This window comes from Anabas testudineus, chromosome 8, assembly GCF_900324465.2.
Source record: "Anabas testudineus chromosome 8, fAnaTes1.2, whole genome shotgun sequence".
Classification (NCBI taxonomy): Eukaryota; Metazoa; Chordata; class Actinopteri; order Anabantiformes; family Anabantidae; genus Anabas; species Anabas testudineus.
The window spans coordinates 20,675,972-20,694,548 of record NC_046617.1 but is presented as its reverse complement, the minus strand read 5'-3'; the positions used below and the strand labels follow the sequence as shown (position 1 = coordinate 20,694,548).

Below are 18,577 nucleotides of genomic sequence, written 5' to 3'. Positions count from 1 at the left end.
TAGATAGTTAGATAGATAGTTAGTTAGTTAGATAGTTAGTTAGTTAGTTAGTTAGATAGTTAGTTAGATAGTTAGTTAGATAGATAGTTAGTTAGATAGATAGTTAGTTAGTTAGTTAGTTAGTTAGTTAGTTAGTTAGTTAGTTAGTTAGTTAGATAGTTAGTTAGAAGTACCTCACACTTGTAGAGAGACACAGAACAACGCTAGCTCCGTTGTTTTTAAAGGGATTTCAAACCAGTGGTTTTCAGTAGCTAACATTAGCTTGCTAACCAATAAGCTAACTATTTGCTTTAGCCACTTTATCTGGAGCTTGTTTCTACAAAGTTGAGATTGAGAGACGAACTATTAAACTTGTTTTAACTGAATGATCTTCTGCTGCAGTTTTAAACTTTTACTGTGACGGTTCACACCGGAAGTCAGTGAGCTGAGTTCCCACTTGTTCACCCCCCCCGGAGCATCACTCACCGGTCCTCAGCCTTCCGCAGAGCCGAGCAGGAGGGCCCCTCCGCTGGGAACATGGCCTCAGTTTGCGGTGCTAAGCAGAGCAGAGTGCGGCGCTGAAGTGTGTCTGGTTTCGGGTTTCCTTGCAGCGTCTCCGTCCCCGAGGATGAGCAGACATCCTGCGGCGGCGGTCCGTCTGACACCCCCACAGGACCCGGTGCGCTGCGTGATGCGGGTCCGAGTCCAACAGTTGACCCGCAGCTGTCCGGAGGTGATGGTCCGTCGTCCGACATAACGCCCCCGGTGAATGACTGTGTGGTTCGCTGCTTCGGACCGAGACTTTTCCGGGAGTGTTTTGTTTTGTTTCCAGGACTGAAACCTCTGAAGGACTTGAGCTGGTGTCTACAATGATCCGGAGGCTGCAGTGAGACACAGTATCTGTCTGTCTGCACAGCTCCATGGCCATTAACGAGCTACAAGTGAGTCCCACAACTTTAATTTCTATTTTCTTAATTTCTCTCCTTGTTCTGGTCTCTGAGGAGAATTCCTAAAAGCGTTGGTCTTTAAAACATTTGAAAACAACACAGGTTGGATCCACTTCTGTTTTTGATTCAGGTGAAGTCAGTGTGAGTCCCAGTTACCTGGTGTGAGTCCCAGTTACCTGGTGTGAGTCCCAGTTACCTGGTGTGAGTCCCAGTTACCTGGTGTGAGTCCCAGTTACCTGGTGTGAGTCCAGTCCAGGACGCAGCAGTGACAGATGTTAAATATTAAAGGTTGAATGTGGCACATGGCTGGTTTAGTAACAGACAGTATGGGTGGTGGGTGCAGCCTCAGAAAGGTGAGCCAACATGTGTCTGTGCACATACAGTAACCTGATTTGACTTCACACAGGTGTTTTAACATAACGGGTCATGTTACTCACAATCCACTGGACGATCTGACACTTTTGAATTGTTACTGCACTTGTTACTGGATGTTTTAACAGCCAGAGCCACCAACTAGCCTGGTACAGAGACACAGAAAACAGGTGGATAAACAAATTATATACAATAAAAACTATTACAATAAGGCAGTTAGCAGCGGCTGATTGAGATCTAAGGGCCATCTTGGTAATAATGATAAGCTCGACATGTCAGAGTGGACAGAACCCGAGCAACACGGTGATTGAGCTTCATCTCTCGTCTCAATATTTCCCCTGAGTGGCTCATCAAGGCTGTACTGTTGCAGACACTCATCCTGTTGGAGGTCACGACTGCTAGACTCACAGAGAAGAACTGAAATGACCCTGCCTCCTCTCTTTATCCCTCTCCCCTCTGTTAATAACACATTATCTCTACTCGCTCAGAACGAGGCCATCAGGGTAAAGTGTAGCTCAACCGTTGGTCCTTCTGTGCCCCCCCCCCCAGTCCTGCTCCTCCTGCAGTCATTGATTCGCAGCCTGTTTATGCGTTAGCCCTCCTTCTCCTTTAGACAGCTTTAAGAAATCAAACCTCCTGCTGAGACTATAACGTGCCGTACGCTTTCAGGCAACCCTCTCATGAATTTTTTATTTTGGTTGGTTTCCTGTTGTTAGTATCTGTAAGAGTTCTGCAAGTCAAAGAGCTACTGCTTCCTCCTGCAGTGGTGAACAGCACAAGCAACTCCAGATGACTTTTTATTGATCATCCTAGAAAGTGCTTCATTTTTTCAATGGCACTTAAAGACTTCTGAGGACACTCTTAGAAAAACACTTCTGTCCCAGAACTGTTGGTGGTCTGTCGGTTATAATCATGGATGTCACAGTTATGTTTGGTTTTTGGCCTTGTAACATTTTTATCACACTTGAAACGCACATCAGTGTCTTTGCTTTGTCACATTTTGAATTTTTCTTTACACAAAGAAGTTGTCGCCTGTTAACACAGAAATGTTTTTGAGTGTGTTTTCTGGAATTTATAGATTATAGGAAGGACACGCTGTCACAGTTCCAGTCTCTCTGTACCTGTGACACTGCAGAAATTTGTCCCAGAGTTGACGTCCATTAGTGAACTGAAACCACCTTTGTCATTTGAAGCATTAACTGCGTCAGCACTGGAGCAACAAGAGAAGCTGCTGCTGAATGTGTCTAAATAGTCAGAATTTAGTGAATCGATGCGTTTGACCGACCTCAGTCTCTAGTGTTTCCAAATTATTTTTCACATCCACACAATCTAATGTTCATTGTCCTCTGCAGCCTTGGGACATCTCTATCTGTAATACGCAGTGATGTCTTGCATCACACTCAGAGTTATGTGTGTCTCCAGCTGCCACTGCTATGGATAATAGGATTAGGAGACTGTGGACTTCTCTGTGTCTCTGATGTCCTGAGCATTAGTGCCCTCAGTCACCCACACAGGCTCACACACATGTATACAACCTCCCCCAAACATCCAGCCCCCCTTCCTGAATCCAGGATTACACTATGTCTGCAGAAATCTGTCTCTCCCCCAGACACCAGTAGACAAGCATGTAACTGCTGCATTACGGCTCCAATGCACTGATGGGACATGTTTAACTGTGTGGGTGCATCCAGCCCTAACCGCGTTCATTAGGGTGCAGTCAAACTGTCCCAGTTAGAGAAGGAATGCTGATGTATTAGGGGGTATCCACAGCTGTTTTAGTGTCAGTCTAAAGACCTCTTTCATGCAGCTGACCAGTCTCAACACCAGCTGTTGTTGCTACATGCAACCAGCCTTTCAGAGGATTAGTTATTGTGGATTCTAAGACTGAAGCCTACAGCGAAACTGGTGAAGCCTCATCTAACTGCTAGTTACACTGGCCCAGCTGTGTTTAAATATATCTACGCTAGTTGTGTGAGAGAGTTTTGAAAGGTTTAAGGGGTCGTTGGGATGACAGGGCTGAAGAATATGTTGCTAAAAAGGGCACGTTGGATAAATGATGAGCAACAAATCAAAAATTCAGTCTGGAAATGATGATTCTGTCAGAATAACTCTGGGATAGGAAGTTCACAAAGGAAATGAGTCATTTAGGAGCCATGTGTTTGCCTGAGAAACTGGCATTGATTGGTTGCTAAAGTAGTTTTCTAATGTCGGTAATGTCACTCAGAGGTAAAAGGGAGCTGTGTATTGACAATACTGACAAAATCTAATGGGTGGTCAGATATATCACTTCAAATTAGGGTAGGTTATTAACTATTTTATATACTGTAAACCATACTTGGAGAATAATCCTGCTAGATGCGTATTAAAACAGCTGCAGCAGCACTTTTTCTCTCTTATCTCTGTGTGGCTGATATTTTAGTACAGGACACGCTGACTTGTTGCAAGTGTATTATTGCAGTATATTATTAAGAGCAGACCAGAGGTCTATGATGGTCTATAATTAGCAGACAGGCTCATTTCCCGTTTGTTTTGTCCTCATAAAGATAGCAATGTATACACAACTCATGAAAAATATAACAAAAGATATTGCTCAAGAATCGTGAGAGAAAATCAACGTCTTAATTCTTAGTGTGTGATGTACCAGGATTCATATTTTACAGAGAATCATGCAGTTTTACTGGTTAGCGTGTTAGCCCACCATACAATCAGGAGTTCTAATTCTTAATTTTGCTGTGGTCTGGTGTTAGTCAGCTTTAAAGGAAGTTTTAATGTCACACAGAAAAATTATGTAGGAAGTAAAAAAGTGAGGTTGACACACGTTTGAGTAGAAACTGAGGTAGAGAGGAACCTGGACTGTGTGACCTGATTGTGGTTACACCTGAGGCATTTGAGATGAGTTATCCCACCACCGTACAGAGGTCATGTGATAGCCTGTGTGCTGTGCTGCAGGAGCGGTGTTTAATTTAAAGGGAATACAGACCCGAGGAGCAACAGAGCAGTCGGCCATGATGCTGCCTTCGACAGTGGACTATCTGTTCTGTCAGCCCAGAGGCCATAAAAGTGAGACATGCAGGGAAGAAAAGAGCAGCAGCTGTTATTACCTGCTTGAGAGGGGAAGACAGAGGTAGTAGCAGAGCAGACTAACAACAAGCCTGCCCTTCCAAATGTAACCCAAACTGCACCCATTGTTGTTATGAAAGTCTCTGAGGCTGAATTGATGGAACAGTGTGATACTGAAGCACAAATAGCAGCTATAGCTACAGGTGCTATTGTGAGTTTGGCTTTTTTTACCCTACAAGACAACAATGCACAAGAACTTATAAGGGTTGTGCCTGGAGGAGTATAAATAGTCGTCTGCAAAGGGAAAGTCCGGGGAAGAAACAGGACAATGAGGGTTGTGCTGGGATGTGACTGGACGTCTAGTTTCTGACTGGCAGACTGCAAAGAATGTTGTTTTATTTACACGGCTGTAATATGTGCCGTCTTCTTATTAACAGATAAGGCTTCTATATGTTTCCTAATGACAGCAACTAGTAGTGCGTTACCTTCACGTATCATGGCCCTCTGACCCATAGAGCTCCATTGTTGCACATTACCATTGGTTCACTGCTTCACCTGATGGTGATGAAACACTGACAAGTGCAGGAGACAGGACGAGACAGAGGAGAGAGTGTGCACTGCAGCGTGGTGTCACCTGCAGCCCCCATCATTTGTTCCCTGTAGAGATTTCATTAAAAAACACATAAAATGAATAAAAACTAATTAAAAACAGAGTTGGTCAAATATTTTCAGTAAAGACTGAGATCTGATCCTGTTTCATTAAGAAATCATTTTATTAGAAAGATTTGTCTTTGCCAACTTCTGGAATCATCCTCTGCATTTCAGCCGTGCTGTGATTCATCCAAACTGGACCAAATGTGATCATATGGTCTAAAGAGTTGTTTACGGGCTGTGCTTCTTGTAAAATGTCCTCAGTTTCTGAGGATGTAGATGGTAGAGCTCATCGACGGGTGGATCTCATGGGTGAAAGTTCGCCTGAGTTTTGGGAGAGAGGACGTTTGTGTGGCTATTAGTAGACAAAGGTTTGATTTGTTATGTAATCTGTGAGTGTTTCAACTATTAGAACATAGAACATATGTCTGCTACTCATTAGAGCAACAGTTCGTTTGAAACTTAAATACGGCACCTAAGTTGCGCAAATCGAAATGAGTGGCTAAGTCAAAAAACTAAAAACTATGTACGTACACAGTTTTGCACAGGTCTGTTTAAGCAGCACTTGCAGAATGACTTACACCCGATGATGTTCGGTGATTCAGTTTTTTTCCCGAAGACAATTTCAATTTTCAGCATTACATGCGTTTGATCTACTGCAAGTATCCAACGAGACACAAAATAAGGTCTGTGGATTGTGTTTAGAACGTGAACTCTTCATGGCCAATGTGAACAGGACAAACGGTTCTAGCAAGCAAAAGTTGTTTTAGTGATCTTATGTTGTCTGTCTCTTGTTTCAAGAACGTCTTTTCATTCTCTATTACTTTCTACTTGAACTAATATTATTATTGAACAATTGTGTCACTTTGTGTGTTTTTACTTCTCCTGCCATCGTAATAAACAACGTCAGTACAGAGGGATAATCATCTGCATTCTGGAGTGGTCCTCTTATCCTCCTCAGCCCTACAGCCAGAATAATTTTTAATCTGCTTTCCACGTCCATTTCCATCACCCTCGCTCAGCCATTCCTGCTTCGTGTCCCCTCCTGATGCTCTATGTGGAGCGTAGTGTGTGTCCATCATAAAGCATGTTGACCTGTTATCTGCCAGATCCAGGAGTAAGAAACACATAGGCACAGTGGGGGGAAATCTTAATAACCACAGATTTACACATTTGTTTTGCTGGTAAAATCTCCTGTGGACATCCGCGCATGATTTACGCAACATCTGAATTTGGATTTGTCCCAGAGAGTGGGGGATAATGAATAAAATCCTGTTGCCGTTGTAGCTCATTCATGTTCCAGGCTGTTTCCTGTGAGATACTGGGGCTGTAAGATGCTGAATTATGGAAGATCTATAAGAGTAGTCAACACTGGAAAATCTATGTTGAGTGCATCATGGTGCAGCACTTTTTCTCTTTCTTCTAACCAGTCTGTGCGAAAATGACTCCTCCTTTTTATTTCAATTGAGATCACAACCCTTAAACAAAATAATTCTGTTTTCATTATGTCTGTACTCCATCTTAAATATCAACATGAAATATCAAACCTCTTTTTAAAAAAACTTGTTTTTCTGTTAAATGAGGGAAAAGCCTCACAGGTAGATGCTTCTCTTTAATTCAGTTGTAGACAGTCTCACCTGAGGGTGTGGTTCACATAAGGTCTGTTTTCTTCTTTGCTGGTAACAGGTGAGAGGGTGTTTTCACATCTGCCCCCGTTTCCTGGTGTAACACAGGCCTGACATTTGTTGATACGACTGAAGAAGTAAAAGAAAACACTTGTTTGCTGCAGTAGAAGTTAGTACCAACATGGATGAATAATTGTCATGTAAGATTCAGATCACACAGGGTATGACTGTGATATAAAAATAATTAATTGTGACACAGCCTTACTCTCTGCTGTCCTAGCGTGGTGTGTGTCTGCAGAGTGAAAAAGGAGCAGCAGCATGGCTCCCATTCAGCCCTGTCCCCTGTGGATTTGTGACTTAGAGAAAACACAGGATATTCTGTTAATATGAAGCCTGCAGCCCACATCACACTGATTGTCAGATTGTCTGCAGGTGTGGTCAGCAAATTCCGTGGCACTGTGCAAACCTTGGTGAGGGCATCAAACATTCAAAGACGGTCTCAGATTATGGTGCAGCTGATACTTAGTCTTGAAACCACACTGCTCGATGACACCTACCTATTTTTCATCTTGCACTTTAAAATACTCTCCTCTTCATTACGTTTTCTGTGCTCTCTCATGTATTTAGTCTGTTTTGCTAATTGTTAGTTCTGCTCTCAGTAACACCCTTATCCAGGTTGACTGTTGTAGGTCAACAACATTGTTTGCAGCCTTTTTCACGTGCTGTTGGTTCTCACTGAAACGTTCAGAGAAAACTGGGCTACGTCTGTTGGATTTATGTCCACTTGTTGTTAAAACTCTGAGCTGCTCAGTTGCTGCTCCTCTGAATGAGGTAGGATGAGTAGTAAAACCTTTTGTTAAACCAGTCTTGTAGGTTTAAAGAAGTCTTCAGAAGTTCACTGATAGACCCATGTCAGGGAAAACTAGACCCAACTCAAACTAGACCAGACTCCAGTGGTCTTTGTGTTGCGGTTCCATCAGCATAGTCTTTGTTCTGTTTATCCAGGCTGGGAGAATCATCTACTCATGTCTGTATCAAACTCTGCAAGTGCAGAGGATGTACATACATACAGCCATGTTACTCTGTCAAACAGCTAAAGGAGATTTGGCAACAGAAGTTCCCCTGGAATATGAGGGATTTTAGGGATTAACAGGCAGCACACATAGTCCAAGGTACATTCTGTAAGCTGTGAACTCATTCATAAAGGGCCAGAGTTGAAATCCTAACCGGACTACAGCTGGGAATATGCATTTGGTTTAGTTTTGTTCTCCTGGTCGTAAAGAGGCACAGTAACATTTTAGTGTTGTAAAAATAGGGAATAAAACTTTCTTTGTGTTATTATATTATCATGACGGCCTGATCCAACATGTCAAAATGCAAAATGTTGACAATTGTCTTTCCGTGTAAACTCCTGGCAGCGTTTCGTGTGAGTGTCACAGAACTTTTTCCATCCACTTTTAATCACTTCCTCTGTGAGTTTCATGTGACAGAGACACGTGTTGGTGGCTTCTCCACAGCTTTGTCATGAAAATATTAAAATATAAAATAATTTGACAGGGATCACTGTTAAAGTAGTCTGATAGCACATCTGTGTGTTTAAGTAGAAGACTTCAGCCACTAGCTTGTTAGCTCAACTGCTTAAATCCTTCACTGTGCTGTTCAAAAGCTCCTTTAAAACAAAAACTGGTCATTTTACAGATAAGAGATGTTCACAAACGTAACTATTTTCTACAGGACTGTGGATAATAGTTCTATTATAATTACAACTCATTACAATTAAACAGAGAGACAAACACCTTCACAGTACTCTAGCCAAACAATAGTCCTCGAATGATCAAGAATAAAAGAATAAAAATAAGGAATAAGCAGGAAAACGTAAAGTTAAGAAGTTATATATATATATAAAATTACCAGCCAATTAGTTTATTGGTAATAGTTTTATGTGTAGTTTAATCTAACTTTGTTACTGAAGCTTTAAAATATTTTATAATGGAGTAAAGAGTTTAATGGTAATATTAGTTACTCTGCACCACTGTATTGACCCACACACCCATTTAAGACTGAGCTTGTCCTGACGGTAACTCTGCAGTCTGTTGTACACAGACTTCCCCCTGATCTGCTGTGTTGACATAATGAGGAGCAACATTTCCTCCTGTTAGTACTTTCAATATCCAGCTGATGTTGCCTTAGAGTGCTGTTTTATTCATTAACAACCAGTTACAGTACATTAGTTGTGTGTGTGTGTGTGTGTGTGTGTGTGTGTGTGTGTGTGTGTGTGTGTGTGTGTGTGTGTGTGTGTGTGTACCACATGGGTGTTAGTGCTCAAGCTTTTCTTCCATCTGTGTATTATTGATGTTTTTCATTTGGCATCCATCACTTTATTTTATCTGTTGTGCAGTGGCATGAAGCAATGTGTGTGTGTGTGTGTGTGTGTGTTTAGAGAGATTAATTGGAATTCAGTGTTCACCCTCCACCCAAACCTCCAAATAACCCCCCCAGCCACCCCCTCTTAACCCAAATCCCATCCCCAGCCTGCTGAATGAGGCTGTGTGCAGACATCAGGATGTGAGGAGAATTTAAACTCATGTTTTGTCTCCCAGATTCTGTCTCTCTCTCTTTTACGAGCTGTGTTTATAACGTGATGAATGGTGCTATTAAGGGAATTCGGACCTCTTCTGCTGTCTCCCTCTTTGTCTTTGCTCATCTGGATGCTGAAGTCAGTGCAGGAGTGTCTTTAGGTGCAGCGTCCATGGAATCCATTCAACTTCCATTCAGAAAGCATCAGCATCTTTCTAGAAACACTAAGATCTATTTTTTCAGGAGTGACTGTGGTCTCTTATCAGATCCTCTAATGACTGACATTTTCAAAGCTCATAGAAGCTTTGTTGATTGGAAGTTGACTGCCTGCTGTTTTTTGTCTTTCGATTCACAGAGTAGTTGAAAATACTTTGTGTGTGTTCTCTAGGCAGCAGAAGCAAAGTATGTTGTGTTTTTGGAAAGATAGCATTAGGTTTGTGTGAAGGCTGGCTGCCCTGGTTTTTAGAAGACTTAGACTCAGGTCATAATTTATTTCTTTTTCCCTGCTATTCAGTGTTTTATACCTGTTATAATCCAGTTGAATTGTTAGTGTGGCAGCGCTGCTGAGTGGTGTTTCAGCAGCTGTGTTTATGAAAGTTGAGTTGCACGGTGTCTATTCACGCCCAGCAGTTTAGTGTCCAGTGCCCTGAACGACGTCTTAGCATTTTTGAAACTCCAGTGATCCACACTCGAAACTGTTCCTGAACTCTTCACTTTTAGACCAGACTGGAGTAATGTTTCCTGTAGAGGAAAACGTCCAGTTATCTTGGTAATTAGCATCTGTTACAAACATTTGTCCAAACATTGATTGTTGATTGACAAGCCGCCCCAGTTCAAAACTTATCTTTCCATTTGAGAAAAGGCATCTTTCTGATTGTTGTTGTTGTTTTCACCTAAATCTGTTTTTACATTCAACTGCAACTCTGAACTTCAAATCTATGTGATGCAAACCTTTGTGTGATGTTTTCGTCTGTGGCTGTAACAAGAAGAAAAAATATTTTCTTAGATTTTTCTTCCACATCTTCCTGATAATAAACACATTTTCATCAACTTCCTGGAAATCCCTCATCCCCTATAATAAATGTCTCAATTATTAAATGGTTAGTATTTTTGGCAACACTACACTATAACAATTAGGTTAAAAGTCCTCTCACAGGCTCCATCGTTATTATTGTTGCGTGTGAGTTGTAGTTGTTGTGAGTAAGTGAATGAATGAGTAATAAAGCAACAGAGTTAGAGCTTTTCCCTACTGTCTCTACCCCCAACAAAATGGACCTATTCTCTATTTATAGACCCAGGCGAGCCCAGCTGAGCTGACGGGTCATTAAAAGTTAATCAGAGGGATGGCTTTCTGTCACCCAGCAGCAGCACCGGCCACAGTCTGCAGATCCGAGTGTGTGACAGGACAAAGCTCGACAAATGGGCAATAAGATGAAGAATAAAGACAAATAGGAAAGACACAAAATGGCTAAAGGGGTGAAATAGATTGAAGATGTTGGGCGACATGTAGAAAATTGTTGTTCCCAATACTTTGGCAACATGGTGTCACCTAAGCACCTCAGCAAATCAAACCCTGTGTCTCAGACAGTCGGTTTCATAACAGTGAAAAACAGCAGTGACCTTTTGTTATGTTGACTGAATGTGCCAAGAACTCAAGAGGCTTAGTTAAACTCCTAAAGTGCTCGTTTGTATTACAGAAGTATTTCTAGCTGTTTCCAAAGTACCACATTCGAAGGTGGTGTTAAAAGCCACGTTTTCTATAAAGGAGGGAGATCAGGTAGTCATTTATTACTGAGGTAATCACCCTTAAATCAAACTCCTGTAGTGTTACACTGAGAGAGACTGAAATGATGCTGTAAGACATTTGAAAGAAGAGTGCTCACAAAGGTTTGTTTCTAATCTATCTAATGTTGTCATCCTGACTGTCCTTAATCTAAATTAAGATTATTACACTGTTCTGTGCAAATAACGATTCCTATTCTGTCGCTCATCCTGTGGCTTCTTCCTTTTTGTCCTAACTACCAAATTAACACTGTAACCACAGAATCTAACACTGAAGGAGCTACTTGGATGAGTAGCAAAACATTTCAACCTAACAAGAAGGAAGTCCAGTTTCCATGACTCAACTTCCAGAACACAGAATCTAATCTTTCCATTGAGAACAAACATAGCATAGCCTGAGCTAACCAACTTATAGAAGGATCTTAGTAATTACAAAGCTAACTTCACAGGTCAACCTGACCTGATAGTTGTGGAACTATTTCTAGGTTATTTTGGATAACCACACATCCTGCACACGGCTTAAGATGGTATCAACACATTCAAGTAGACAACAGCTGCATGCAGCACCAGTGTTACTGACATTTGTAACTGAGTACCTGTTTGTAGTTAGAAGATTTAAAAGTTGAGGCACTAGGGTCTAATCGCCTCTGACAAATAACAGAATCTCTTCCACTCTTGCACTTTGTAAACAGAAGCCATGAACTAGAAGTTAGTGATGGTTTGATGGTGACTCAAAGGTGATTCAAAGCTGTTAGAGCTGGAAGCTGGAAGAGTACAGGTACAGGGTGATGTACAGCGGTGTGACATTGACCTTTCTGGGTGATTTAAAATAATGAGATGTGCAGCTGCATTTAGGATCATTTAGAGAGGTCTGATTGTGCAGCTGGTCGTCCTGTTAGTAAGGCATGAATCCTCTGTAGCAGATAGACACCGTTATAGACTAACAGGTGAACATTGTGGAGTGTGGTTGAAGAGCCAGATATTTCTCTCAGGAGGTGGTGGACAGCAAAAACACGGCTCAAGAACATGACTCCAAATGAACGTTGCTAATTTACCCGAGTTAACATCATGTCCTTTAGTGAATAAGCTCCTTAATATTTGTGATGCTGTAAATAGCCAGATATGAACACATAAAATGTGGGTGTTAGTGGGTTAATTACACAGTGGACGTGTTCCAGGTCAATCCTGATCAGGTGAACTGGGTGAGACTGTAACTTTAAAAGCTCTACGTATAAACCGATCTTAGTTCCTGATACTGTGGTCTGCACCGTTTTAGTAACTGCATCTCTTTCACAGACACAATGAACGGGGCAGTTTGGTGCAACAGGCGACACAGCAGTTTGTGTGCAGGTTTAAATTTAAAAGATTTCATTTAGGAATGACAGCTCAGCCGTATTCGTGAAGGTGATAGACAGTATGGATGCATGGGGCCTGCTATCTCTGCAGCAAGCGGTCTACATGGTCCAAGAAACTCTGAGAGTCACAGCAGCTTGGTAAGAAGTTATTTTACTACCAGATCACAGTAAAGGGAGAAGCATTTAGTTCATATAGTGATACTGTGATAAGGAGAAGAAAGTGTCCGTAGTTCACATTAACTGGCTTAACTTCATGTTATTTTACTTCCTATTCCCTGATGGGGTTGGTGGTGAGTCAATAGGAAGAACTGCTCTGTGTGTGTGTGTGTGTGTGTGTGTGTGTGTGTGTGTGTGTGTGTGTGAGTGAGTGAGTGTGTGTGTGTTTGTGTTTTTGTATGTGCGTGTTTTTTCGTGTGTGTGTGTGTGTGTGTGTGTGTGTTTGTGTTTTTGTATGTGTGTGTTTTTTCGTGTGTGTGTGTGTTTTTGTATGTGTGTGTGTGTGTGTGTGTGTTTTTTCGTGTGTGTGTGTGTTTTTGTGTGTGTGTGTGTGTGTGTGTGTGTTTTTGTATGTGTGTGTTTTTTCGTTTGTGTGTGTGTGTGTGTGTGTGTGTGTTTGTGTTTTTGTATGTGTGTTTTTTCGTGTGTGTGTGTTTTTGTATGTGTTGTGTGTGTGTGTGTGTGTTTTTTCGTGTGTGTGTGTGTTTTGTGTGTGTGTGTGTGTGTGTGTGTGTGTTTTTGTATGTGTGTGTTTTTTCGTGTGTGTGTGTTTTTGTATGTGTGTGTGTGTGTGTGTGTGTTTTTTCGTGTGTGTGTGTGTGTGTTTTTGTGTGTTTGTCTATTTCAAACCTGTGTTTGTTTGAAAATGGTAAAACATAAATGACACATCTAAACTGAGCAGTTTAATTGTTTACTGAAAGAAATGTGCTCATTTTGAATTTATCCCAGCAACACGTCTTTAATAAGTTGGTACAGGGACACGTGATAAACGTTTTGCTGCATCAGTTTTTCTTTTAAAGATTATTTTGTTGCTCCCAACCTGTACACTGACTGACCAAAAAAAGTCACCACCTGGATTTTACTAAGCAGAAGATTCAGAGCTTTGCACTTGATCCATGTGCTGTGATAATCAAGGTTTAGCATGAATCTACTGAATGACCAGGTTTCAATGGATCTCATTTCTTCCCTGATGGCACGGACATATTCCAGGACGTGTCAGTCGAGAGGGTTTCAGGGAGAATGAGAAGTCACTTTAACACATAGATGGGACAAATGTGTGCTGTAATTAAAGAAAAAGGTGATCCTAGAAATATGAGTTTTACTTTTAGCACATGGATGTAACGTGTTCCTGAGGCTGTGGACTGATTTCCACTACAGAATCATGTCTGGTTTTATTACAGCGGCTAAAGATCACAGCACTTCATTGTTGGCTTTTGGCCTTGTCCCATGTGTACTTTTTATTTCTTCAGATTCTCTGAAGTTTTTAATTATACCACAGATGATGAAATCTCCAAATTCTTTGTAGTTTAATGTTGAGAATGATTATTCTTAAGTTGTTAAACTGTTTTCCCACACAGTCGTTCAGAGCGTTGAACTTTACTTCTGAAAGACTCTTTTTAAAACCATCATGATGTTGACCTGTTGACCTCAGTAGATGTTCATGTTACTGAACAAAATCTAAAGGAGCAAATATTTTCAGAAAACAACATTTGATGTGTGTTTTTCTATTATTTTTAGGTCTTAAATCGTTGGGTTCTGTTTTTGTTCACATTATACACAGCTTGTAGATATATGGAGCCAGAAAGAGCCATCTGCCACACAGCGAGGACTCGGTGGGTCAGTGACCTTGCACTGCAGAGTGCCTGAGTCAGATAAGCCCATGACCCAAAGTGTCTGTCACTGACAGGAAGAGGACAGGAGTCAGACCACAATGAGAGGGTCTGTAGAAGCCGGTCTGTGATCGGTCCGTACTGCCAGTGTGTGCCGTTCATCTTCCTGCGATGGGGTGTCAATAACACCGATGCTGCATTATTTAGTGAAATACAGAGAAACTCATCATGATGTTATAGAGACTCTGTGTTAAAGTGAGGACGGTCCAGAATCTGCAGCCCAGTTTGTGTTGGTGTATGTGTCAGTGTCTCTTTAAAGTTGCTTTGAGTCTCCATGTAGTCATTGTGTGTCTGTTTCTGTAGGTGTTTAAAGTATTGTTGTAGTTATTCTGAGTCTCTTTTCTTGCTGTTTGTATAGGTTCAAACTGCCATTTATTATCTTATTTCCTAATTTAACTTCTTCTTCCCACAGTGTATCTATATTGTTGTATTGTACTTCCAAATTTGTTGAATATAATATATTTATTATGACCACTTTCTGTCACAACAGCCTGCCTCTCAGCTGTAGAGACCCAGTAGCAGGAAGCAGAGTGACTGTGAGCTCTCTCACTTACAAAACCACCCAAATGTGTGTGTGTGTGTGTGTGTACAAAGTGCATGACGCCTCAGCCTCTATCTGGCAACGAACAGAACAGGAAGCAGCGAGGTGGGGCTCGGCCTTTGCTGTTCACTCTTCCTCTCCTCCACCTCGTTTACTTGCTCTGGATTTAGACTGCCTTCTGATTCCTGGTGGGAAGGACATCCTGGATTTTGAGGAGGCAGGAATAGCACTTGGTGTTGCCTGATTGGTGCTGCAGCCAGTGTGTGTGTGTGATAGTGTGTGTGAGACAGGGGAGGGAGGGTGCCTGGAGTGAAGCCAGAGACAGGCCAAACATGGCCAGTGAGGATGCACTGGAGGACCTGCCAGGGGATCAGTTGGTTGATTCCCTGGTGCCGACCGAGCAGAGTGACACGGAGCCTTCGGTAGGCAGCTGTGACCAGCACAGGCCTCAACATGGCCGCCTTTTTCTCTCCATCCATTACCGTGGCCCTTCTCTATTCTGTCAGCTTCCTTGTTCACTTCCTGTAAAAACATTGCGAATCATTTGTGAGTTTTTGTTCCAGTGTGCTGCTGTTAATTCGCCCGCTGTGTGAACTGTCTTACACCTCGCTGCCGATGGTCTTTGTTGTAAAACACCAGGGATTAAGTTGTATTGAGTTGAACAGGAGTACGTCATGGCACAAACTCTCCCTTCCTGTCGCTGGTGGCTGTGTTTCGGCCGCTGTTTTCTCTTCTGTCTTGAATAACCTCTGCTGCTGCTCACACTGAGAACTTCTGGAATAATGTGTATTTATATATGTGTATCTGACACTGGTGTGCAGAAGTGACAAACTCAAGAAAAAGAGCAAACAGTTACCTAAAAAAGTACTTCAACATAAGTACTACACTACGAAAAGGATTTCACTGATAAAAGTATATTTATCAGTGTTTTCTTGATAGTTGTTAATAACATGGCTGTTTGAGTCTAGTCCAGATTTTTATAAATCAGGTTTCTACAGAAATCCAACATGTTCGGGTCTTGAGTAAAAAGTACTGCACAAGTACTAGTATCAAACTATACTTCAAGTCCCAAAAGTAAAAGTATTTATTCTGCAGAATGATACGTGCACTGTATGATATTACAGGACATTAACTAATGTATTCATGTGTAAAGATTGTCTGTATTTATTAGTTCATTAGAATCAAACAATCTGCATCTGCTTAGTAACAAAATCTGAATTTGAAATCTGTCAGGTACATGTAGTGGAGTAAAAACCACAATATGTCCCTCTGAAGTGTAGTGGAATTAAAATAATAAAGGTAAATAATAATAAAAGGTAAAGTAGTGACCAGTGGTGCTTAAGTGCAGCTCTTGAGTAAATGTACTTAGAAGAACATTTCTTCGAGACCAAACTCCTCATGACTTTGTCCCAGTTTGTGAAATAGTTGTGCAATGACCAAACATTGCATTGATGCAGCAGTTAAAATCCTGCAAGCGCTTGGTCGTGGCCCCGGTTGGCTGCTCGGGCCGTGCCTGGCTGTTGTACTGTATTGTGTTGCAGATGGATTATGGTTTTAATGAGAGCAGAGCTGTATCCCCAGTGCTGCGTGTAGCTGGATGGACACAGAGACCTAAGAAGTTGTAATCAGATCTGCTTAGCTGGATGGCTGGCTGCATGGTGCAGTGAAAGGCCCTGAGCGCCCCGTCATTGTACTGTACATCAGCGGGAGGGGGCAGTCCTCACTGAGTGTGTGATCTCCAGTCCTTTCTAGTAGATTAATAAAGAACATGTTTGTTGTGTATGGAAACAAGTGGAGACTACAACAACAAAACTGTTGAAATATACTGTATTTCTGTCAGAGCAGTGCTGAATACAGATACGTTCCTGGAGTTGGTGTTTACATCACTGTGTTCAACATTAGCTGCATGAGGACCTTGTGTTGCAATAGGAAACAATCTCTTTAAACACAGTAATGCATTACTTTATATGAATTGGATTTCTAATTTGATAATTGATCATAGCCAGCAGGTTGTTTACCCCCTGCTCTGTGTATGTTTCTCTGTGACCTGTCCAGAAGCAGACGGAGACCCTGATTGATTTTAGTCTGTGTTAATGCTGTCCTAATCTTCTGTAATCTGGTTAGTGTTGATCAGTAGGAGAACTGATGTGAGCACTCAGCAATTTCTGCACTTAAAGAGCCGCCCCACAGTCTCAGCTCGGCAGGTTTCGCAGAGCTGCTGTTTCCCCTCCTTTCGTCCCACAGTGTTTTCACTGTGTCAGATCTGTGCAGGGTGACTGTCACCAGCTTTGTCTGTCTCAACCTCAGCTCTGCAGCTCTCAGCTGGAGATACCGCCTGCTGAATCAGTTTCTCTTTCAACTCAAACTGAGTGATCCCAGGAGGTGGCAGAAATACACAAACTCAGTACTAAGAAAAAGTACTTTAATATAAGTAGATTCAAGAAGAGATCCACATCAAAAACCTGATTTTGGAGAATTTATGTTAAAAAAATATTCATTTTACTTCTTCTGGCCCTTTAGTTAGTATCGATGGAGAACCATCTCACTCTCCTCCTTGTCTCCTCCTTCAGGGTGATCCAGGCGGGCTCTCGGTGCTCCAGCAGCTTGGTCTGGACCAAAACTCTGACTTCTCAGACTCCAGTGTGCAGCAGCGCCTGGACGAGCACCGCGAGAGGATCCGCAGGGAGATCCGCAAGGAGCTGAAGATCAAGGAAGGCGCGGAGAACCTGCGCAGGGCCATAACTGACAAGAGGAATGCCCAGCAGGTGGACTCACAGCTCCGCAGCTCCAAACGCAAGCTGGAGGCCCTCCATGCACAGCTGCAGGAGCTGGATGCACATATTGTGGTTAAAGGCACTGATGACAACAAAGGTACAAAGTCTATCACAGAAAAGTGCTCTGATTCCAATACTAGGTTATGTGAAATTATAGCTTATTCCAAAGTGGGTTTACTTACTTACCATACAATTACTGGTAATTGTATTCCAGGATTGGTCTAATGGTAACTGGTCTACAAAATGATCAGTGTGTTTTTAATTAGTTTCAGTTTATAACTACACCTTAAGAACTGTTCTTCACATGTGGAGCACTGAGTTCTCCAGATCAGATTGTTCATGATTTAACATGAGTCTGGGTTTTTAGGGTTTAAAATAACCTGGATCTGTTGTCCGGGTCCTTAAGCCAAAACCTGCAAAAATGCAGCTTATTGACAGTTACTGGGCCACACTATAGTTTAATTTGATTCATATAGTAAAAAGCTCTTGCATGCTCGTGGGTAAGAACCAAACCAGTGATGCACCAACATGACTCATGGTCTAAACACACTTATCCAGTTTAACAGTGGTGAAACAGCGGGAACATGGTGGAGCATAATATGGAACAAGAAAACAGTGATGGTAAAATACAGAAACACACTGAAAAGCCAGCTCAGCTGACGCTGCTCCAGCTTTTTGCATCCATGTGTGTGAGCAGCCTGTTACAGACCACAGCCCTGCACAGCATGCTGACACTTTAACAGTTACAGCGCTAACATGCTTCCGTTTAGCAGGTATAACATTCACGGTCATACTTTAATGTACAAGGCTAAAATAGGATAATGAGCACTAAGCAGAAAGTAGAACATTAGTCATAAAGTACTGACCACAAAAATATAACGAAATACAACATATATACTGTACTATAGAGGAACAACTGTACTAAACATGGTGTGACAATCTGCTTTGCTCACAAGAACCAGACGAGAGTCTATTTTAACACTGTTTATGAGAAATGACTGGAACAGTAGTTTATCTCTAAGTGAAGT

General features: G+C 41.8%; 1 protein-coding gene across 4 annotated transcripts in view; it reads left to right on the top strand.

The window, feature by feature from the left end:
* The first annotated feature begins 747 nt into the window (after nucleotides 1-747).
* The window catches only part of pkn1b (protein kinase N1b), a 28,412-nt gene continuing 10,582 nt past the window's right edge, over nucleotides 748-18,577 (top strand). Inside the window, exons 1-2 of one of the 4 annotated variants that reach the window (XM_026348350.1) lie at nucleotides 748-920; nucleotides 17,346-17,646. In XM_026348350.1, the coding sequence (XP_026204135.1) occupies nucleotides 900-920; nucleotides 17,346-17,646 (322 nt within the window). In that variant the 5' untranslated portion in view covers nucleotides 748-899. Of the gene's footprint in view, nucleotides 921-12,259; nucleotides 12,487-14,837; nucleotides 15,198-17,345; nucleotides 17,647-18,577 lie in introns of those variants that run through there. The other 3 variants (XM_026348342.1, XM_026348325.1, XM_026348333.1) reach the window with 3 other exon arrangements.